This window comes from Myotis davidii, unplaced genomic scaffold (assembly GCF_000327345.1).
Source record: "Myotis davidii unplaced genomic scaffold, ASM32734v1 scaffold960, whole genome shotgun sequence".
Lineage (NCBI taxonomy): Eukaryota > Metazoa > Chordata > Mammalia > Chiroptera > Vespertilionidae > Myotis > Myotis davidii.
The window spans coordinates 1,198,411-1,222,257 of NW_006293003.1; the positions used below are offsets into that span (position 1 = coordinate 1,198,411).

A 23,847-nucleotide genomic window follows, 5' to 3' on the forward strand; every position below is an offset into this window, starting at 1 on the left:
AGTATATAATAAAGTAGAAACTAAAAAATGGACTTTGCAAAGTTTTGAACAACATGTTTTGTTGGATCTCCTTAGTTCATGAAAAACATTGACATTTTGAAGAGGGGATATCTGAAAGCGTAGGACAGTGCCTTTTGTAAGCCTTTTAGGGTTTACCAGTGGTTCTCAACCCGTGGGTCGCGACCCCTTTGGCGGTCAAACGACCCTTTCACAGGGGTCACCTAAGACCATCCTGCATATCAGATATTTACATGATGATTCATAACAATAGCAACATTACAGTTATGAAGTAGCAACGAAAATAATTTTATGGTTGGGTCACAACATGAGGAACTGTATTTAAAGGGCCAGAAGGTTGAGAACCACTGGTTTACCCAATGCAAAGTTCAGGCTAATAAATGTATATAACTATACTGGAATCTCCATACTAATTACAGGTTGTTCTGCAGGGCCGGGGGGTGGACTTTTTAGATCCACTTATTTGGAAAACAGATCAACATATGTTTTACTAGCTTTTTAAAAGAATGATTCATTAAGAAGGAAAAATAGATCATAGATAATATATATTGTACCTATTGTTAAAATGCATTCAATCAAGTGTAAGAATTTCATACTTCAATACAAACAGGGTATTGGGACCACTAAATGGTGTTGTGTGATGTCATCTCTCCTCTAGATTAAGTGCATTCAATCCAGAGATGAAAGAAAGAATACATGCTCATTAGAAATGATGAAAGAAAGAATAAATGCTCATTTCCATTTCTTAAACAAAGACATTCAGACTTTTAAAAACTCTGCTGAAAGTTCTATTTTTGTAGTCGACAATTTATCCTGTTAAGTGATATAATTTATCCATGGTAAGTGATATAAATTTCTAAAATTCCCATTTAAAAAAAATCTAATTCTTCAACTTTTACACTGCCTGATGCTATTTTGGTGTGGTAAGATTGATGGGAGCATTTATAGAGGGGTGTGTCAGTGTGTAACAAGATGGAATAGAAATATGTGTTTAAAATTTCTGTACTAACCAAAGAACAAAACCAGAACACAGTAATTTGTAGTGACTCTATTTATTAATACATGTATCACAAATGTTCACAATATCAATGCATTCTTGTTGGCATGCTAGAGGCATTATTTTTAAAGATCTTTTAAAAATATTTTGACATTTGTTCCCCCTTCACACTCATTTTTCAATTGACTTGATGATGTCCTCAATGTCTGTAATATCAATGCAAAGGAAGTACAGAAAGAAGTAAAATAACACAATAGCAATTAATTGGAGAAAAACAGAAGTAGTATTATTTCCTTCATGTGAAGCAACAATTCAACTTTTTAATACAGGTTTCAAGTGACAGGTATAGGTGCACTAAACTGTCTATACATACCCACACATGTAATAATAATGAGCAATGGAGACCACCTAAAGCTCAACAATTTCCTTCATGCTTTTTCCTCCTCATAAACAATTACTGATGTATCTTTTTACATGTTCTAGGCAGCCTGGAGAAGGTAGGAAAGAGCCTTAGTAAAGGGATGACCAAATTATAGGAAATTAAGCCAAAAGAACAGGTAGCTGTTTATCTATATCAAGGGGTGTGACATTTATCAATCTTAATGAAGAGTTAACAGGAGCCTCCCAAAAACATGCAGGGCCCAGGCGGCCAGTGATGGTGTGATAACCAGTCACCTATGATGAGTTGCAGTTGGACCAAGTACAGATGAAGGAGCCTTGGGTGGGCTCCACTAGGACTATATACAGGGAATCTGGCTATACTCTGGCACAAAAGGGCTTCACAAAATGGAACACTAGGTTTAGGTTGAAAGGCAGGGTAGAGACTGTGTGGGAGTATCAGTTGCACACAGGGTATGGAGTTAGGGGGAATAGGGCAAGTGTAATATGTACTGTGCTCTAACATTCTTTTAGAAGTCTTTCAAGGATTGTTGCAGTTCCTTTATTAAATCGGGTCTCTTATTCCGTCGTTCTTGAAAGACTAAGAGAGAGATTAAAACATGTGAGTGACTCATCATTAATAAGGACTTAAAATAAGATAACAATCTGAAAAGAGTATTGATACATTTTCCACAATAGTGTTGATCACATCTCCTTCCTAGCACTACAGAAATGAGGTTTTGTCAGATGGACCAGTGCCACCAAGATCAAGTATTTAAGTGGCTGGATAGTACCCTTCTGTTTTGAAAGGTAGTATGTGCCCCAAAGGGAGAAACCCAAAATTAAACACTCCCCACTGCCACTCACCTTCTCCTTATACCATCTCATATTGGTTGGCCGTGATGAACCGGGACAGACAGCAGGCCAGCAGCATGCCAATCAGCTATTGCCAGGAGGAAAAATGAGAACAGGAATCTTAAGCCACTGAACGACACCATGCTTTGACATCCCCCCAAATATATTTTAGACAACTGAGTGCTTTTGTACATGAATGGGGAAAGGGCACTAAAGAAACTAATCAAACCTGATTTCATCTGTGGGACCTAAGACTTAGAGTGTCTAATTGCTGGTAGAGGATAACTAGAGGTTCTTGAACTGGCCACAGGTTTTAGTTCACTCTGGCCATTTAAAAGCAACTTTTGAGTCCCAGCTGGTTTGGCTCAGTAGATAGAGCATAGGCCTGCACACTTAAGGGTCCCAGATTCGATTCAGGTCAAGGGCACATGCCTGGATTGTAGGTTCAATCCCCAATAAGGGGCATGCAGGAGGCAGCTGATAAATGATTTTCTATCATCATTGATGTTTCTATCTCTCTCTCCCTCTCTCTTTCTCTCTAAAATCAATAAAAATAATTTAAAAATAAATAAAAACAACTTCTGACATATAAGTAGTATTAAAATGTGTTCATATGTTATAAGTGTAATGGAAAAAATTAAGTACCACAGAATTAGTGAGGGATATCCTTTAATGCCCAAATTAAATTCAAAACCATAAGCACATGCATTGGAAGATATTTTAACGTAGTTGGCTGATACCCCAGCCATAATAGTTCTTTACTCGAGACAATGAGATGCTATTCTTGACCAGATGAGTTTGCCAATGAAGAAGTAATAAAGTCATGGCTTGTTAGAGGCTGGGGGATGGGGGTGAAGGAGAAATAGGAAAGGAGGGCTTTAATTTCTCTTTGTCTCTCAACCATGTAGATATCTTAGGCATAAATAAGCCCATCTACATCCAAGGGCCACCTGAATAACCAATATCAGCATACCTCTACCTCCTTAGAAGACCTCAATCATCTACCTGTGTTTGTGCCTTGTCTTAAACTGTAGCATAGATGGATTTGATAAAAGCTGTTGTGACACTATGAAGACATCCTTAAGCACATCTGTTCAGCTCACTGGAAACCAAAATCTCTTTCTTGACTCTGGAGGATTAGCATGCTTTACACAGTAGCCCAAATGTACACTTTAATTTAGAGGCCTGCAGCCTCTCTTAGCCAAATTGAGTCCCTTCTCCTTAAGCCAGTGGTTCTCAACCTGTGGGTCGCGACCATCGGAAAACACATATAGCATATCAGATATTTACATTATGATTCATAACAGTAGCAAAATTACAGTTATGAAGTAGCAACGAAAATAATTTTATGGTTGGGGGTCACCACAACATGAAGAACTATATTAAAGGGTCGCAGCATTAGGAAGGCTGAGAACCACTGCATGTTAAGCAATTTGCCATATTTTATTGGATCAGAGTTGGGAATGACTTTTAGAGAAAATTGGGAACAGTGTCTTTCCAAGTGTGGCCTTAAGACCTGCAGCATCAACATCACCTAGGGCAGCAGTTCTCAACCTGTGGGTCGCGTCCCCTTTGGCGGTCGAACGACCCTTTCACAGGGGTCGCCTAAGACCATCCTGCATATCAGATATTTACATTACGATTCACAACAGTAGTAACATTACAGTTATGAAGTAGCAACGAAAATAATTTTATGGTTCGGTCACAACACGAGGAACTGTATTTAAAGGGCCAGAAGGTTGTGAACCACTGACCTAGGGCCATGTTAGAAATGCTAATTCTCGGGCCCCACTCCAGGCCCACTGGATCAGACACTGTGGGTGAGTAGGGCCTAGCAATTGATGGCTTAACAAGCATTGCAGGTGAGAGAACTAGTCATTTAGTCCATTTAGTCACCCTTTTCTTACAGGTGTAACACCTGCGACCAAACTGGGTCCCATTCTTGGTCAAGGCAACACCTGAACTCTGTTCTCCTGAAGAGTTTGTTATGCTGAAAACTCCTCAGGACAGAGACCTCAGAGCTACCATTCACCCTGCCTGTGGCTGGTGAAATGCCTAATCCTATATAGTTTAGGCAGTTATAGATCAGCTTATATTTGATTGACTAAGACTTTGTACTTAGTACCCATCTAATTTTTTGAAGTAACAATTTTACTATTATCTGCCTTGTCAGTATGTATTCTATTTTCTTTTGAATTGTTAAAAACCTTAGGGTGGTTCTACTGCTTCAACAACTGAGAAACCAGAGAAGAGGAAGAGAGGCTAAGAGAGTTGTAGGGCCTGTCAGCAAAGACAAGAGATGTCAAAGGCAACAGGGTAAGGGTGTCTTCCTCTGCCATCACAGAGCTATAAAGGCAACTTTCTTAACAAGAAAGTGACAAGCAATAGATGAAAAATTTAGATCCTTATAATGCCTGTGGAGATTTTATTTTAATGATTTAACTGGGAAACTAAGTAAAACTTTCATGACTTTAGGAAAATGCCAAGGAATCTAGCTAGAAATAAAATTGTATAAATGTTGTTAGGGACCATCTGAGGCCCTGAAAATACTAAGGGAATGAGTAAATAGTTCTGTTAGCCTTTTTAGGGGCTATGTCTTATGACGGCTATCAACAGCTTTGTCCTGCCCTCTACTTAGAAAAGGTAAACAAGTCCCAGAAAAAAAAATTCCCAGCCAATAATGAATCATCCCAGAAGCCTGTGAGCTCTGGGGGAGGCTCTACAGTGGTGAAGGTCAGGGGATGGATGGGTAGGAGGAGGATCTATTTTTTTTATGAGTACCTTTTTCCTTCCAATTCCACAGATTCAAACCCTTTTATTATAAAAGCACAGAATAAGTTCCCTTTAGGTGCTACCTGAGGCAAGAACAAGGGTGAAATCTGGCCTAAATGCTTAATAGAGCAGACCAGGTGCTGAGGTCAGAATTGTAAAACTGGATCTACAGTAGATGCCCAATCTCAAGCAAGACATTCAAACCCTATCAAAACACACTCAACCTCTTGCTATAAATCTATAGGGCAGCAGGACCTGCATATTAATTCCAGACAAATGGGTTTTTCCTTGAGAGGGCAAAGGCAGTAGGAATTTGTGGAGAGAAGTATAAAAGGCCTGCTTTAAATTAACTAACAGGGCCAGAGTTCTTGAACATTCTATTAAAAGGCTAGACAGCTTAGTTTTCTTTTTACTTTATACCATCTTTAATTTCTGAGACAACAGATGTACAAATCCAGTTTGTTCCAACAGATAGCGTGGAGGTCACAAGAGCAGGTGAGGAAAAGGACAAGGAGGAGGAGGAGGGCAGGTGAGGAAAGGTGAAAAGAGAAAGAGAGCTCTGTTCTTTCCTATATACTTTGGTCTGTCTGCAGCCTCTACTCAGTAGAGCTCACTTTATTATACTAAAGCTACTAGTAAGAGATAGGCTAACATTTTCTAAATTTTACTGTGACATGTGTCCTACAATTTTTGAACGTATGTGGCTAAAGGTTTGGTTCTAGGTCATTGACCAGAATCAGTACAGCTGGTAAGTGGCCACCATGGTCCCAAAGAGGGCCTAGATCTACTGGGATCTGGAATTCCACTTCATCTTACAGGAACCTTGAGGCTGTTAGCACCACTAAAAGCTGCAGTTTCTAGCACATCTGGCTAATAAAAGACAGCCATAGCTATTCCTCTCCCCGGTGCAAGCTGAGCATAACAAGACTCAGGTCTCTTCCCCACTGCGTCTGCCTGGCCATGCGAATGATTGGTACTGACTTTGCAAAGTCACTGGGCTTTGTGTTTTTTGTTCTCTCATCCCAACAACTATGTGATACCTCATGAGACCTAAACTCTCTACAGAGAGTGTCTGTTTTGGGGTTCCTTGGAGCCAAATCCCCTCTCTTACTGCCTTATAGGGCCACAGAGAAAACTCACCAATTCCACATAAGTGATTTCTTCAAGGTAGTACAGAGAGATTAATGCTCAGCAGGCCAGGTAACCACTTGTCTAAGTACAAATCAGGTTCTTTATGACTTGAGTCACCTCGCTAATGAAAATAGGATTGCCACTTCACTTCCTCATGGCCACATGCGTATATTCTTGGATGATGTTTCATACATGAGATTCCAGGCTCTTTGAGGCTCTCTTCTCCCCGTGCAGACTACAGGCATCATGTCCCTTAATGGTTCTAGGATAGCCATTAGTGGGGACTTCAGCATTTTCCTACCTCCAAAGGGACAGTTCTCCTCAAATGCCCAGAATAAGTCTGTCCTGTAGGTGGGTATGAACCTGACACTGCACATACATGTGGAAAGTAAACTATGTGCAAGCTGTCAAGTGCATCCCATACATCTGCATCAAACATGTGGTCTGGGATCCTCTAAAATGCCCCTTTGGCCATTACAGATATGTTACTGAGATGTTATTACTGAAATATGATAGCAACCAGAAGAAAGTTCAGGGCAACAACTTCCTCTGAAATGTCTCTGGAGACTGAGTTAATTGGCCTTGTTGTGACACCACTTCAGTTTGTCTCTGTGTGGGTGTACTGAGATTTAACTTACTTCATGGGTTTCAAAAAGCAAACCAATGGTCAATGAATTTTGGGACTGTCACAAGAATGACACACTCCTATTGGCTGAGTCCACATGTTCTTGTGAAATGAAACATCATGCAGGTTTTTTGAATCTGCTTGAAACAAAACTTTTTGACTTATCTAAAGCAAAGCCCTCTATTTTCAAAAACTATCAGGCTAATGTTCAATTCCTGGATCTGACAGTCACACGAATATGTTCATCTTGTGATAATTTATTAAACTGTATACTTTTAAGTTATGCACTTTTCTGCATATGTCATATTGTAATAAAAAGTTTTAGACTTAAATAAGATCAAAGTGCATCTGTTCTCCTTAGCAGGAAGGAAAGTACAGAGGGGTGGAGGGAAAGTAATTACAGTTTGAGAGAGCCAATATAGAATTCAGGCAGGTGAAATTAGAGCTGTGGACACATTACTGAGATAACAATAATTAGACTTTGTTGGAAAAATGATCTATTGGTCTAAAAAAATTCTAAGGAAAACATAAAGGTTTTATTTAAGTATATATGCCAATCCTTCTACCCACAGTAATATTATAGCAACAGTATATTATTCAGCCAGGAGATCAGAAGCTTGTGGGACAGTATACTGCCTGGTTAGCTTAATCTTGTTCCATCCTTAGTTTGCATAATTACCTCTCGCACTGTTTTTTAGAGGCTGGGTAGAGATAAAGGAATATAAAATGTAATATACAGAAATTTGGTTCCCTCTTTAGAAATAATAGTCAAACCTAGAGATTAAAATAATGATCACAAAATGAAGTTGGCTAAATTTAGATTTTCTTTAAAGGGAGAGACCTCATGCATAATCTATAGGAATTAAGAACAGAAAAGTGATAGGTCAAGCAGGAAAAAAAAGGCTTCTCCCCAATCCAGATAAGCCATTTGATGTTTGGAGTTGTTTATGCTCCAATTAAGCCAGCATTTTGTTCAGTTAACCTCCATTTGACCTACAGAAGAAGCAAGTTGTTTTTCTGGAGCTAGTCATTAATTGAACTGTAACCAATATTCCCTTGATGGCAAAACTTCATTTAGGTTGAAAAAGGAAAATCAATAAACAGATGACCTAAGGACTAATGAGCATGGAGCTCTGACCCCATCTATCAGCCTTTCCCAAGACACAGTGAGGCAGGCAGAGTATGGAGACCAGGGAGGGAAAGGAGAGCAGGAGACAGGGGAAAGGCTTGATGGGATCACACAATTATGTAGGCTACCTGGGAGAATGCAATTCCAAAAGCCACTCCAGCAATGATTCCCATGTTAGTCTCCATGAAACTGGTCACCAGATCATAACAACCCTGGAAACAGAGAGAGACCGTCTCAGAGGCATGTTTTACCCAGGCCAGAGTGGACTGTGTTAAAGTTTGTAATTCACCCTCGGAACTTACCAACATTCTTTTTATACTTAAAAAAAAAACTAATGAAAAATTTCAAACATACAAAAAAAATATACAGAGTAGTACAAGCCCCCAAGTGAACCTTTCTCTAACATCACAATTAACATATGACTAATCTTTTTTCATTTAAATCTCTCGTCCCTTGGCTGAGTTATTTTAAAGTAAATCCAATATATATAGTGTTGACCCTTGAACAACACAGTGCTTGGGGTGCCAACCCCTGCATAAAAATCCATATATAACTTTGACTCCCCCAAAACTTAAATTGATCCTTAGTATTCTCAGGGGTTTTGGTTCCAGGAATCCCTGCAGACACCACAATCCCAGGGTGCTCAAGTCCCCTACATAAAATGGCTTAGATCAATGCATACAATTGGCCCTCTGTATCCACGGACTCCCAACCATGGTTGAAAATAGTGCAGGTGTTTACTGGGGGCAAAAATCAGTGTATATGCAGACCGTGCAATTAGTTAAACCCCTGTTGTTCAAGGGTTAACTATATATTCATTGGCAAATATTTCAGTAGTAGAATTAAATTTAGCAATGAATCTGTAAGACCTATGAAGCAAACACTATAGACACAGAAGTAAACGAATAGATGAAAAGGCATTTCACATCCTTGAACAGGAAGAATCATAATCATAGTTAAAAGCATTTTAACAACAAATGGAAAAATTTTGGATAAAGTGAAATCATCTGGTCAGAGAGAGGTGTTTGAATGCCTGCCTACTTTATGGCATTTTAGGATTCTTCCAAAAGAGACTATTATGTTTGTTTTTTAAAAAATGGGGAAAACCTAAGTTCTAGAGTCTTTCCCACAAATTTACTATATGCCCTTGAACAAGTCATGTTTCCTTTGTGATGACAACATCTTTACCCATAAAATGAAGGGAAATTTCCTTGAACATACTGGATTACATTTTATCAATCTAATACAGATGGGAGACACCAAATGTATATCACCCATAATGCAGAGGCAAAAACTCACTCTTCCTGTTAAAAGCCTCACAGGTTAAACAGCAGGGAGGGAGAGGAGGAGAAAGTTAGAGGGAGGGAGTGAGAAAGGAGGGAGAGAGAATGAAAAACAAGAATGAATTTATAGGTGTATTCATTTGAAACTGAGCCAAATCAACGTAGACTTCTGACATATTCAGCTTTTTGGAAGACTTGGTCATTTTCTTGTTTTCTGTAAAAGAGCTTCAATTGAAATGTATAAAGTCTGTAAAAATCAAGATATTAATTTCAAAACAGAGTAAAAGGGACTCTTGTTTATCAGGAAAGGCACACTAAATTGTCATGACATGTAAAAAAAAAAAACAACGAAGAACAGTGTCTCCCATTTTTTAATTCAAAATTTAACCATTTAACATTTTTCATAGCCTGTAAAAATTCTGCCAAGGCTGTGTCTTCTAATAAGTGATATTTTATGTATTCACAGTCTGTTTGCAGAGAAAACGATGCATTGACTTAGCAGCAGTGCTTTGACACATGTTTTTAATGCAATGGACAAACTATATTCCTTAGTTACCTGACATAAATTTGAAGGCCAGGGCAGGGGTGGGAAAGGAAATACATTATTGCCGTGAGGAGTTTGAAATTTTATAATCTCTTTATAGTAGAGGCTTGCTTGCTAATTTCATTTTTACTAGTGAAACTATATATCACACTATTTTTCAAAAGACAGTGGAAGGGAGAGCAGTTTTGATTAGGAAGAATTCAAAATGAGAAGGGTGGTGAATATTCTAACCATTTCCCAAATGATAGTAGTTAAGACACTGTTTTGCTATGCTAGCCATTATTATTGGATCTTCTCCCCACAGTGATTGTCGATGGTCCGGTAGAGGAATGAAATTCACATCAGCGCTGGTACTAGGTCTGCTCAAAATACGGAAACACAAACCCAATAAATAAATAAATAACTAGAGAGAAGTGAGGTGGGCTATTATTTTACTCTGAAAAATAATTTGGCAAAGATTTTTCTGGCTGGTGTGACTCAGTTGGTTGAACACTGTCCCATTCATAGAGAGGTCAATAGTTTGATTCCTGGTCAGGGCACATGCCTGGGTTGCAGGCTTTACCCCCAGCAGGGTGTGTGCAGGAGGCAACTTATCAATGTTTCTCTCTCTTTCCTTCTCCCTTCTTCTCTCTCTAAAATCAATAAAAACATATTTTTAAAAAAAATATATAGGAATTCCTATGGAGGAGGAACTCAGCCAATACTTTTGGCCAACTGAACCTGCAGACATGCCATGATCCTGCTAACAGAATCAAAATAAAATCTGTCTCCCAAACAAAACAATAGATACCCTGCTTAACTGCTCTCAGCTCCTTCTCTCTCAGTTATTTGTACAGGGTAGGTTTCTCAGGCTGTCAGATAAGAGCCAGAGTCATCTTTATATGATCCTTCCTATGAGGACTAGCTTCGGCATTTTTAATGGAAGAAAAATTTCACCATCATTGTCATGACATTTATATTACAGGTAATAGTTAATATTATAGTTAGCATTTACTGTGTCCTTACTCTGTGCCAGGCACCATGTTTTATATACTTTATCTTCTTCAATCTTCCTATCAATCCTAAGGGGCAGGAACTATTATTATCCCCATTGTACAGATGAGAAACAAGATTGAGAAACGTTAAGTAACTTGATTAACATTGCGTGGCCAGCAAGTGACTGAGCCAGAATTTAACCTGGAGTCTGACTCCAGACCCTGTGATCTGGACTTCTAGACCCTCAACTTGCACAAAAGAAGAGGAAGTTTGGGTATAAAAAATACTTTTATCAAAGGTTGAGGTTGCTGCTTCTACAAATGACCTCCTGAGGCTCTGGTACACCAATATCTCCCTGCAACAAAGCTCATCTTGCCTTTTATACATCAGAGTAGCCACCATGTGCTAAGTAAGGTGGCATTTCATAAAATGGCAGCATACTGACATGTATGAGTGCTTAATGGGGATGTCCATGAAAAAAAGCAGAAGTTACCTTACTGATGAGAGGCAAATGGGCTTCAAACTTTAGGTTCATAAGAAAATTTCAGTAGGAACAGATGTCAGTACTGAACATCTTACCTTCCCAATCCAATAGCAAAGTCATAAGTCCAGCATGACAAACCGAGCTTCTAGAATGGCAACAATGCCTTGCAGTATTTATGCAACAAATACCAACATTAAATGGGTAAAATACAGAAACCAATATCTTAACATTCTGATCCTGAGAAAACGCTATCTCCTATGAATTATTCACTAGTTGGCCCAGATCACATAGAATTTCGAAGACCTTAAAGAATAGAATTTTATCTAAGATAAGAAAATTTACCTGATGGCCATATAACCACAAGTAAACTCAATAGTAGGGTTTTATTCTCCCTCTTGTTTACCAAACTATATTTTCTATCTGGCACTTCTCTAAACATTTAAGAATATAGAGAGCCTTCACATGCATTTGTATCATGTCTTTAACATATTCTATGTAAACAGAATAAAGAATTGATATTCCTTTTCTGACTACTGAAATTTCATATTCCTCAACTCCACTACATACTAACTTTCAAATATCTTTTAGCCAGTTTTTTCCTCTCTAATTTCTTTTGGAGTCAGGATGTTGACAGTGAGTTGGATTGGAGTTGTTTATTTCTTTTCCTATGACAGCGACCTCCCTAAAATAAAGGCCACCCTCCTAGCAGAAACAGATGCTGTCTGTCAACTCTACTCCCCCCTTCTTGCTAAGGACTGACACCCAGCTGTAAATGATTTCATGTTTAGTAGATATATTAAGCAGAAAAAAGACACCCAGAAAGAAGAAAGCCAGCATTCCCTGTCTGACATCAGCATCAGGTTTAACAAAAACCACTTGCTAAACCTTCCTAACCATGCCTGGTAGATTCTTGCTGGGAGAGGAATTTGGAGCTGAACTAAGTCACAGCTTTCTCCTTAGAAGTGGGCAGCCTCAAGTATCTCTTCTAGGCAATAAAGGACCACAAAGGCAGATTCTTGACTCCTTCCTAGACTACCATTTCTTACCTACTTGTCATAATCTTACAAAAACAAAAATGACCTCCCCAAACATTCACCACTGATCCCATCAGGACTGAAAGGAAGCAAGTACCTTCTGGTAAACTTTGGTGGAGGCCACAGTCAGATTGTGCAGATCCTGGGGATTACAATCGGTGTCATTCATGCAGCAACTTGGGGGGATGCCATGCTCTGTGAAGTAGGGGCTGGTGCTCCAGTTGGTATAGTTCTGCACACCACAGCAGCTCAGCTGTTAACAGAGAAAGAGAAAGAATCAAAGTGTGGCAGATCAAAGACTGTGTGATCTCCTCACTCACCGCCCTGTAACTTTTAAAAGAGAAACATGGGCCAAGCCTCTGAGTCAACAGGCATAGCTTTGGTGAGTAAAGATGAGCTGAAGCTCCACTAACAATTGTTCTCACTGGGAAGCCCATTTGAACTCAAAGAAGAAAGTTCTAAATGATGGGTCGTGTTGGCTTTCTTATGACCTCCTTAAATCAAAGCAGTGGTCTGGCTATGCATCAAAATCACCTATGTCAGCTGGGTGCTGTTAAAGGTGTATAGATCAACTCAATCAGTACTGCTGTGGGGAAGCCAAGGCAAAAATGATTTTAAAAAGATCTTCAAAGGATCTATACTAAGAAGTAAATAAATGGGTGTGTGTGTTTTGTTTTGTTTTTTGTTTTTTTTTGGGGGGGGGGGATGCACATAGAGGTAGAAAGAGAGTTGGTGCTGCTAAACTATAGCCCACCAGCTGCCTAGTTTCATAAATCAAGTTTTATTGGAACACAGCCAGGCCTCTTTGTTTACATGCTACAGAGGCAGAGTACTTGTGACAGAGACTGCATGGCCCTCAAAGCCTCAAATAGTTACTAGTTGACCCTTCACAGAAAAGATTTGCCAACTGCTAACACAGAGAATATTAAAGCCAATGGGGTAAAATATAATTAATTAGTGAATCTGGGTAAAAGGTGTATAGTTCTTTGTACTACTCTTACAAATTTTTTTTGGATAAGTTTGAAATTTTATCAAATAAATTACCCCCCAAAATTGAAATGCTTCTGAAGCACATAAAAAACACCCTAATACCAAAAAGCTTCCCAGGTGATCCTCATGGGCATCAGGCTTCAGCACCAGCACCCGCCCTCCTGAGCGCCTGTAGGCAGGAAACTTCGATTTTCCTCATATCCTTTGTAAAGCACCAGGCTGTCTGGGCCATTCATATACCTGACAGACCCTCAGTTTCTTCTTTGTCCACTCTCTATCCCCAGTATGCTGCAAAAGCCTGTGAAGGTAGTTTACTCGAGTTCTTCACCCAGACTAGACACCACTTCCAGAATGCCAACCTTTGGGAGCCAACTCTAAGAAAGGCTGTCATATACTCACTGCCTACCTCCTTTCCAAGGCTTCAGATTTTAAGGTCAAACTTACTTTCCTTGGAATCCTCACAATCCTTACTTATAAAAAACAAACAGAGCCAGTGATTTCTGCCTTCTTGACAGAAATTACCTGGATAACTGGACCCTGGACAAATCCCCTAACCTTTGGAAATGGAATGGGATCAAAAGTTTGAGAACAGGAAACAGCAGCAGCACACAAGTGTAAGGCCACACCTCACAGGCAGTTCCCGACCCCAACTCCTTCCCTGGAACTTACGCTGCGCTGCACATGGTCCACTGCCTGGCTCCTCTCATCATTGCCATTGTAATTCTGCATGGCATCCATGTAAGTCCTCAGGAAGGTATCCTTAATCTATGGAAGACAGGGATGAATAGCTTTAGAAATCTAAAATTTTACATATAAATTAAAAACAAAGAGCTGTAGGGGTTTGGGATTATGACTATCTTTTTTCCTTTTCCCTCAGCACCAGGCATAACAGCAGGGCTCCTCATTACTGGGATGTAGATTTTACCTCCCAAGTGGTAGGGGTGTCCCAAAGGAGCTCTGGGGAGAAGAGAAGAGAGCACAGGCTGCTTTGGGGAAATCTAGCACTTTGCCTTTGGGACACAACTAGTTTGGCTTGCTTTCACAGTCTCAGAAATCGTTATATAGATACACACTTGTGCTTTGCTGACGTAGCTATCCTAAAAGGAGTATTTAATCTATATTGAAGGTCACTGCTTTAAAACAAGGTGGAGAATAATTTTATTATATATATATATGGCTAAGTGACCGACTGCCCATCCGAATGACCGACTGGCCAGTACATATGACACGCACTGGCAATTTAAAAATAAACGTTGACTCGCACATGCATGATACATATAAAGCTCTCGCTGGCGCCAATCGCACACATGTGCTTTGATCTGTCATTGTCCATCGTGAATTTGGTTGGCATATCTATTATAGAGAAAGGGCAAATAGTGATATTAAAATATTTCTTCTAATTAATTTCCTTTCAATGTGCATGGATCCATGCACCAGGGCACTCATAACTATATAAAGAAATAGAGTGAGGATCAACAACTAAGTTTTTGAGTTTGGTTAAATTGTACATTTAGAAATTTATTGGTATTTTAGTCCATAATATGTGATATTTGGAAAATAGCAATACCACTGGAGATGCCAGCTAGCTTATATGTGCCCTATACACATTTCAAGAGGTTTCAAATTTCCTCCTCCCAAAGACTCTTTAACTGAGTGATCCATTTTGTGTATACTCACCTCATGACGAAACACAAAGCCTGAAATGCCAGCTACGAGCTCAGCCAGGAACACCAAGGACAGAAACATGGCATACTGAAAATCAAGTGGGCAGGAACAAAGTCAAATATGTCAATATTAGGAAGAGTGCTTCTTTTGGGTAGGTTACTTCTTGTCAGGGAGAATTAGACAAATCCTCCTTTTCCCTAGACAAAGTTTAAGGAAAAGTTTAAAAATACTCTTCTCCAGATTTACCCACATGAGCCCCAATATAAGAATATGTCTGTTTAATAGGAGGAAGCATTTTGGGACTAGTATCATGCCTATCAGCTCAGGTTGACCAAGAGAAATCTAAAAGGGCTTTGTACAACTTAAGGTATTCATTATTTTTAATGTTAGAATCCTTGAGCTATAAAGTACTCTGGAAGTCACAGGACACAGTTTCACCCTGTCTGGGAGTCCTTCATACCACCTTCCTCTTTATGGTCATTTAGCATCCGCCTGCACCTTCATCTAGCATCTGCAAACCCAGCTCTACCCACCCACCCCCTGTAGCTCATTTAGTTTTCAAACTGTTTCAACTGCTGGAAAGACTTCCTTTCTCTTGGCCACAGTCTGCCTACCTGTAACTTCCACTCACTGGTGTTGAATCTGCTTTCAGGAGATATAAGAACCAGCCCTCTCTTCTATACAACAGGCCCTTCTATGGGCAAACACAGCCATGGCGCAACCCTGCTTTTGTCCAATCAGGAAATGGCTTCAAAACTTCTCCCTTTGGAATTGTATCCCTCCCATACTTACAGAAGAATCAGAATGTGCACAGGTTGACCTCCCTTCCTTAATATGGTGGTCATACTCGAATGCAGCATATACAACAATGGCCAATAGGCTACGTACCTACCTTTCTTGTTCTGCACAGTACGTGGAATGAATAGTCTTTTAAAAAGCCAATATGCTACACTACTAACAACTTTTGCAGGCACCTAAAACCCTTAGTGCTTCTTTCCCATTTCATGCTTCCTGTACTTTCCAAGTTGATTTTGTGTGTGTGCATGTGCATGCCTAATTTCAGGGATATTACATGGTACTTACGAGACATTAATGGTTTCCATTTTTGTGACTTTGAAAAGCAGATGAAAGGAAAGAGAATTGATTCCTTTCCTACAAGGCATATGTCTTACAATATGCTTCTTCTCATCTCAAACTATATAAAAGCCCTCAATATTTGGAATGGCCCTAGCCTAGATGATGCCATGGAATTTAGATAGACTGCACATGGCCCTATGACTTATTTGTAAAGTGTACACATGTCCTGTAAAGTATACATATATACACAGGATCATAAATTATTTTTCTTAGCTAGTGGCACATATATTAAAAGGAAGAAATACTGGCTTAAAATGCCAGTTTCATTTGAATTATTAACAAAAGTCTCTACACACTTGAAGTACAGCCACTAAAATATGAAGCACACAGTTATGAGTAGAATGCCCTATATAAACAGCTTCTCTCTCTTGACTTGGTACAAAATGCAATTAGAAGCACATTTTACTCTAGGGAGACTCTCATACCAGGCCTAGACTCCACCAGAACTCCTCCTAAGTTTGAGCCCTAGCCTTTCTGTGGTGAAACTCTTAGGAAAGAGGCAGCCTCCCTAGGCCCCACAAAGTGAAAATAGTTATTTTCAGTTGTTTTGCAATTAATGAGGTTAAATGAGGACTGTAAAATTCTAGACTGAAACTTAATCAAGTTACTTCCTCTCTCATCAGCAAGATTAGCAATATCCCATCTTTTGGAAGTTCCCTGCTATCAGAACCTTCCAGAGAACATCTCCTTCTCCTTTACAAGGTCTTAGCTAAAGTCTATTGGGAAGAGCTTGTGCTAAATACAGATGGTAGGGTTCAAATTTTCTCCAAATGAAAATACTGTAGTAAAAACTATCCTGGCTCTGGAAAGAGATATTTATGGGTTCCAATACCAGCTCTCTATACTGGATATTAGCTGTATGAACCTTGGCAGGTTGTTTAACCTCAAAGACTATCCTGTAATGGAAATACAATCTATACTTCATTCACAGAGATGGTGAGAAATAAATGTAGTATGCACATATGCTAGCATCTGGCAGACAAAAGGAACTCCATGATAATTTTTTAAAGGTAAAAAAAAATAAAAACCTTTTGTACTCCCCAAAAGGCTTATCTGCTAACAAGTTCTCAAGTGTTAGAAGAAAATGGTAGCATGGTGTGGCACCACCTTCAGAAGGGGCCAGAGATAACTATTCCATTGCTGTATCCTCTCTTATGCCCCTCCTTCACTCATACTATTTGAGCTGGAAGAAACCTTATTGATTTTTAGTCCAATAGTATTCTTTCATAAATGAGGTCTAAAGAGGATACATCCTTGTCACTAAACACATAGACAGTGTCAGAATCAGTCAAGTCTCATGACCAGGTCTCCTCCATTATTGTTTACACAGATGAATATTTAGCAATCCTTCTTTACTATGCATTTGAAGTTAATTCTCCTCTTGCTTCCCAGTTGATTTAAGCATGCATCCAAAGTTGAGGACTACTATACTAGACTAAAACAAATCCTAATGCTTATAAGAAATACAAGAAGGAAAACTTGGGGTGTAAGCATAGAGTGACACCTGAAAGCAGTAAAAGTTCCTCAATATGGCTTCACTATGGTTTTGCCACCAACCCAAAAGAATCAGTGGTGGCCAGGGCATGTCTTCTGCACGGTCTACAGAAGAGAAAGTGGCCAAATCAACCATGGCTTCCATGAGGTTGTCAACAAAGACACTGATCTGTGCCACTTTGGAAGGTGGTTCCTTTAGAGTGAATTACCTTTACACCCACATCTATCACTACATGGTATTAAATGCTACTACAACCTAGAGCTAAATGAGGAAGCACCAACAACAAAGTACTGGTGGACACTTTGCTAATGAGCTCTCAAGTGTTAGGACATGCCTTTGCTACCTTTTATCTATAAAAGCCTTTAATATTAACTTTTACTAATGAGGAGCATGGACAGTAAGTAGAGACTTAGGCAACTATTCTATTAAAAAATTAAGTATCACAGTAAAACCTTTTAACAGCTTATCCTTATTCTTTGGGAAACATCACTGCTCTGTCTGCCCTATTGCAGTAAAGGTACCCAGCACTGGTCCTGGTAGCCAATAGTTGGCACTGCATCAACCCTCCGTTGAGTAGAGAAGCTCTGGCTTAGCTCAACTCCCATAGAACCAGGGTGTGAAGGTTTCGAGAAGAGGGTGCCCATGCATCAACAGCCAAGTTCAAGGACACAGAAAGTATTTCTCCAGTGGGAACTTGGAGACTAAAGACTGTTTATGTTTGGGGTGCTGTCTTGACCACCAAAGCTGCACATCACATGCTTGAAAAGATTTCTAAGACAGAATTCAAAACTGGAACAGGGCGTCTTGCCACAAGGATATGAATGGCCTATTAGAACCGCTGGCCACTGTTTTCTCATCATCTACCTCAGGGGACCAGGACTGGTTTTTTTGTGCCAGGCTGTGTTTGGGGCTGTTTTTCCCTCTAAGGGATTAAAGGGTGGATTATGTAAGAGTCTGGACTAAAATTAGAATCAATGAATATTGAGGTCTTATCTGTGGCTTCAAGAAAGGCCACTTTGCTTTCATGTGATTGATATTTTTGCAAAAAGGAATTGAAAAAGCAGTATGATATTGTGACATACTCACCAGTTTCAACATCCATGGGCTACCACGGCATGTAGCAAAGCATCCAAACAGGCCAAAAACAACGATAGTAGTGCCAGTTCCAATGAGGACATAGGGAGCATTTGTGGAGTTCTCAGCAATGAGGGAAATATAGGTGCCCAGAGTGAGTTTTCCCCAGACTCCAACGGCCAGCAGGATCACCCCAGTGATCTGAAAATGGGAAGGCAGGAGAAGAGAGTGTAAGACTGCTGCTGAGAGAGGTGACAATCAGTGTGGCCTGAATATGACAACTCCAGTTTGTATAAGCAAATTGGTAATTGCTATAGGATTCCCTAAAGTAATGAGAAAAGGTTGAAGATCATTAACTAATGCCATCATACAGCAAAGACAATGATTTTGTACAATTAGATCTTATACAATCCCATATGCAGTTACTACATTAATCCAAACTGAAGCCAACAATAAAGAACTTTTTAAGCTGCTTAAGAAGTATATCCTAATAGTTCTCAGAGACTTTCTAGGTCTAGTCTGAGCACCACAACTTGATGCTGAGCTAGGTATAACCCCAATAGTAATGTCAGCCACCCTCTTCAAGGGTATGTGTATACATAGTGTGTTTTAAGGACATTTCACATGTTTTAAGGAACAAAGTAATTTTCTTTCACTATTTTCACAAAAATCTCTACAAAAGCAAAATTTTCAAAATATTTTTGAATCCATGTTGATTCACCACCTTATTTATGTTACTTTATTCAATATTAAACAACAGAAGAATCCAAATAACTCCTAGAATTAACTTTAATGCAATGTGTCAAACCCTACTGATCAGGCCAAAAGAAATCCCTACAGCATGTCTAAACTCTAGAACCCTATACCAATTGGGCCCTTACTTCAGAAAATAGACTTGGGGCTGCATGCTATGCCTCACTCTCTATCCCCTGAAGCTTTAGCTACTGAAGCCAATGGTTGACTGTGTCTCTAGCTCCAAAACTGGCCTCTCCTTTGGTTTATTAGTAGCTTAGCAACTTATTTAAACTAACAGCCCTCTGCTATCTCTTCTGAAAGCTTATGAGGGCAAAAAAAGCCTAGGTGTCCAAGGTAGCCCTTCTCCATACCAAATGCCTCAGTTCCCTGTCCAGCCTGACCACTCAAGTGAGGAGGCCAGATGAGAAACTGGAGAAAACCAGTATGATACAAATCAATACCCACCTCACCAACATTTCCCCTGTCGATCAATACACTGTTCACTGTTCCATAACATCTGTAAGTGAATGCCACCAGATACATGCTGCATGAGGAACCAAACAGCTGGGCCAGTGAAGATGCCAAGGCCTCTCTCCGTATACTCTGAAAACTCCTTATGCCATTTGGAGCCATCAAGCGCCACCATCATATTGTTTCTCCGTGCAGGAAAAAGAACAGACCCTGCACCTTTCCCCATATCAGGTGAGAGTGGGCTCCACATATTTGGGGAGAAGGGTTCAGTAGAAACAAGAATTTGGTGATACTCCCTTACCCCTACCCCCAATAGTTTTTCTACTTTGTAGAAATATTAACCATGAAAGAATTAAAAGCTTGAAATCATGAAAAGATTGAGGAACTAATGCAACTTTTACAAGGTAAAGGAATGGATGTGATATAGTCTTCAGGAAAAAATGTCTGACACTACTATTTGGGAGATAGTGGCCCAGTGGAGGTCTACTGCCTTTGAAAAGTTCCAAGGGAAATGACCTTAGTGAGTTAAGACAACCAAGATCTCAAATGTTGCCAAGAGTTTCATGTCCTCTGCTGACACCTGGTGGTTACTACAGAAAGTACCTTCCTTGAACAGCCTCTTCCATATTCCTCCAAGTGGAAACATAAAAGATTTTTCACCTACCAGAATTAAAATGTAACATTCAATTCTCCACTTATTAGGAATAAGAACATACTGAATTGAACATTAGGTAGAAATGGCAGTGCATAAGATGTCTTTTATTACTCAATTCTTAGCACAGTGCCAGGCACAGAGTAAATGCTTAATATAGACTGACAAACAAATATATTTCATTTCTCTGGGTCTTAGAACCTCTATTTTATAAAACAGAATCCATCAAATGCCAAATACTTACAAAACTTCTCCATAAGGTAAATACTGTGAGTTAAGTTAAAAATGAGAAACTTTCTCCTTCACTTCCCACTCTGCACTATCTGCCTAAAGCTGTAAATATCACAATGTGTTAAACAAAAGCAAAAATTTGATTAAGCTAATCATTGTTTATTTAGACTGAATGTAGGTCTCATGCATAAACTTGCAATTTCACATGACTGTCCTTAAAGATTCAGTAATACTTCAGACATAGACTGAGCAGCTGCAGTCCATACATTATTATTACCAGTCATTATTAGAATGATATTGTTTTAATGAAAGTATACACTACTGACCAAATTTGAGTCTGATATTATCATATATTTCTATGACCAGAGATTTCATAAAATTCACTTACCACCATACCAAATATTATATGTGGTATGTCAAAGTTAACACAAATTCTGATTTAAAGGCAAACAGTATTAACATTTTTATCCCTGTTCTCCTTTCCAAAAATAATTTCTCCAAGTGTAACCATTGCTTTGTATAATAAATCTCTCCTCATGTAAAGTACAAAGTCTATAATATCAACTTGTTAAATATTCATTTAATGTAAATTACACAAATATCGCCCCTCCTTTCATTCTTTCTTTTTTTTCTTTTGCAAACCTCAAGGTTGCCTCTTAAAGACTGCCAGTGGGCACCATATTGCATGGGAGAAAAACCATCCAACATCTTGACATTGACCAAGTTGATCATCCTCTAAGGAACTCTTCCACTGAATGACATGAAGACTGGGATAGCTAGGCCCCTCCAAGTACCTACGTGCTAAGAATCTAAGACCAATCTAGAGAGAAAATGCCTCCTCAAATGTTGGTCTTCTACTCAAACATTCCTGATGGACAAATTGTGTTTGAAAACCCAAACTCCACATATGTAAGGCCTTCTGCAGCCTCATCTCCTTCATGACTCTTTGTGCATTCTACATTGTTCCAGGAAAGTGTAGTTCTCTGTGCACTTCCCATTCTTTATTGCTTCTCAGCCATTGCTCTTGATGATCCTATTACCTAGGTTTTTACACTTCCTATCACTACCTGTCTACATCTTAAACTCTTTTGGTACACTGTACACACTTGTCCCAGCCTTCTTAAACAAACCTTATTCTGTAGTATTCCATTGTTTGTCATACTGTGCTCTATTCCCCCTCCCATGCACATCTAATACTGTGATTCCCTTAAGAGCAGAAGCTGTGTATCTTGCACATAGCCAATGTCCAGTATGTCTGTTGAATGAATGAATAAGCAACCAATTGTAGATTGACAAGGGGGAAAGTTTCATGCTATCCAACCACCTACTCTACCCTCTGAAAGTCTCTGAAAACCTAGCCAATCTGAGTCAGCATTGTAATCTGGAGAACAACAATGTAAAGGACAAAGAAGAAAGGGTTCAATAGACAAGGAAGAAAAAGGTTGGACTATAGTACACCCTGAGGTGAGTAAAACCATATCTGGTGGTGGTAGTGGTGGTCAACTTGGGGTGAATATTATAATACAATTGCCAGGCCATGAGAGAGGGGAAAAAAGTACAAGCAAAGGAGCAAGGGATACTGCACTTTCATGTTTCTCAGATGCCCAGAGGCATTTTACTTGAGCCCATTTGTGCTCACAGACCACAGACATTCTGATTAAACTTGTGTCATCAGAATAACAGTGTGAATTTGTCACATTTACAACTTATTTTATTAAAAAGTAATTGTGTAAATGATTAATGTTTTAAAATAGACTAAGAACCAGAATTTACTGGGGCTTTTCCACAGGCTTGAGAACTCAGCCCAGATGAATGGCAAGAGTAGACCTAGTATATTTAAAAGGCAGATGAATGGAAGAGTTCATGGCTGGGGGTTAGAATATCATGATTTCAGTTGTAGTTTTGTCACAAATTAGCTATGTGGCCTTGAACAGATCAGCTAAACTTTCTGGGCCTCAGTTCCTTGTTCTGTAGGATCAGGAAGCAGGCAAACCTGATTTTCAGTGCTCCCCCCATCTCTAACATTCAACAATAAATATGAACCTCAAGCTTCATATTTATTAAAATTTATTCACTCTGAAATATAGTGATAGATGTACCATTGGGCAAATAAGCACAAGAAAGTTTATGAGGTTCTTCCTATGACTGACAAACCATCAGCAGTGGGAGTAGAAAGTTAACTAATTTTTGGACGCAAACTCCACTGTTCTGCCAGCTTTCCAAGATGACAAGTGGTTGCTGGGTGAGGGAAGGGAACATGTACAGTTAGTCATGTGTTATAGTTTTACACAGACTTCCAAAAATTCATTAGCTTACTGGCATGACAACAAGCTTTCCTTTTAAATGATGACACTGCTATCTTAAGAGCAACAAGACATATGCTTTGAGCTTTTTCTTTCTAAGTAAGTATGTTAGCCAATTCAATCTTTTTCTCCCTTATTTTTATGTCTATGTGTATGTGTGTGGAAGATAACACACAATACACGGTAGGGAGATCAGTGGCATCATTAAATATGAATAGGGAAGTTGAGAAAAGTGAGAGAAGAGGGTTTTAAATTCTGTTAAAACTGAATTTGAGAACCAATAGGAAACCTCTCTGTTCCAGGTCCTGTTTTCTGTTGGTTTTGAGGTGACACATATAACATGTTCAGATGGCAATTGTGGATGAGAAGCTGGAGTTCAGAATTTAGAAGTTCATCAGAGCTGCAAATGAGGGTTCAGGCCAGAAGTGACAGCTAAAGGAGCAGTGTATCTCAGGAAACAAAAGCAGAGGATGGTTGTAATGACAAGGGCTAAGGCTAGAATATGAGAGGACAACACTGGAAGACAGGTGATAGTGAGGAGATGCAGAACACAGTGGACACATCTATGAAGGTAGCTGCTAATAGGAAAAGTAGGAGACATAGAAGAAAGAGACTTTCTTTCTCTTCTAAAGACTTAATGGGGGGGAAGGGAATACCACCACAGTTCATTGATCCCAGGTATGCCAATGAGCAGACATGGTACTCTTTATTTATAAACCCAGTACAGCCCACTAAGATTATATTTATTATTTAAACTAGAGGCCCGGTGTACAAAAATTTGTGCACTCGGGGAGGAGGGGGGGGTCCTTCAGCCCAGCCTGTGACCTCTCGCAGTCTGGGACCCCTCGGGAGATAACGACCTACTGACT

The 23,847-nt window shown here is 39.4% G+C and overlaps 1 protein-coding gene across 1 annotated transcript in view; it reads right to left on the bottom strand.

Annotated features, from left to right (window-relative positions):
* Positions 1 to 1,054: 1,054 nt before the first annotated feature.
* Positions 1,055 to 23,847, bottom strand: part of TSPAN7 (tetraspanin 7) — an 89,946-nt gene continuing 67,153 nt past the window's right edge. Inside the window, exons 2-8 of the mRNA XM_006766568.1 lie at positions 18,599 to 18,787; positions 14,893 to 14,967; positions 13,885 to 13,980; positions 12,323 to 12,478; positions 8,034 to 8,117; positions 2,261 to 2,336; positions 1,055 to 1,994 (exon numbers count right to left, since the gene is read on the bottom strand). Of these exons, the coding sequence (XP_006766631.1) occupies positions 2,268 to 2,336; positions 8,034 to 8,117; positions 12,323 to 12,478; positions 13,885 to 13,980; positions 14,893 to 14,967; positions 18,599 to 18,787 (669 nt within the window). The 3' untranslated portion in view covers positions 1,055 to 1,994; positions 2,261 to 2,267. The remainder of the gene's footprint in view (positions 1,995 to 2,260; positions 2,337 to 8,033; positions 8,118 to 12,322; positions 12,479 to 13,884; positions 13,981 to 14,892; positions 14,968 to 18,598; positions 18,788 to 23,847) is intronic.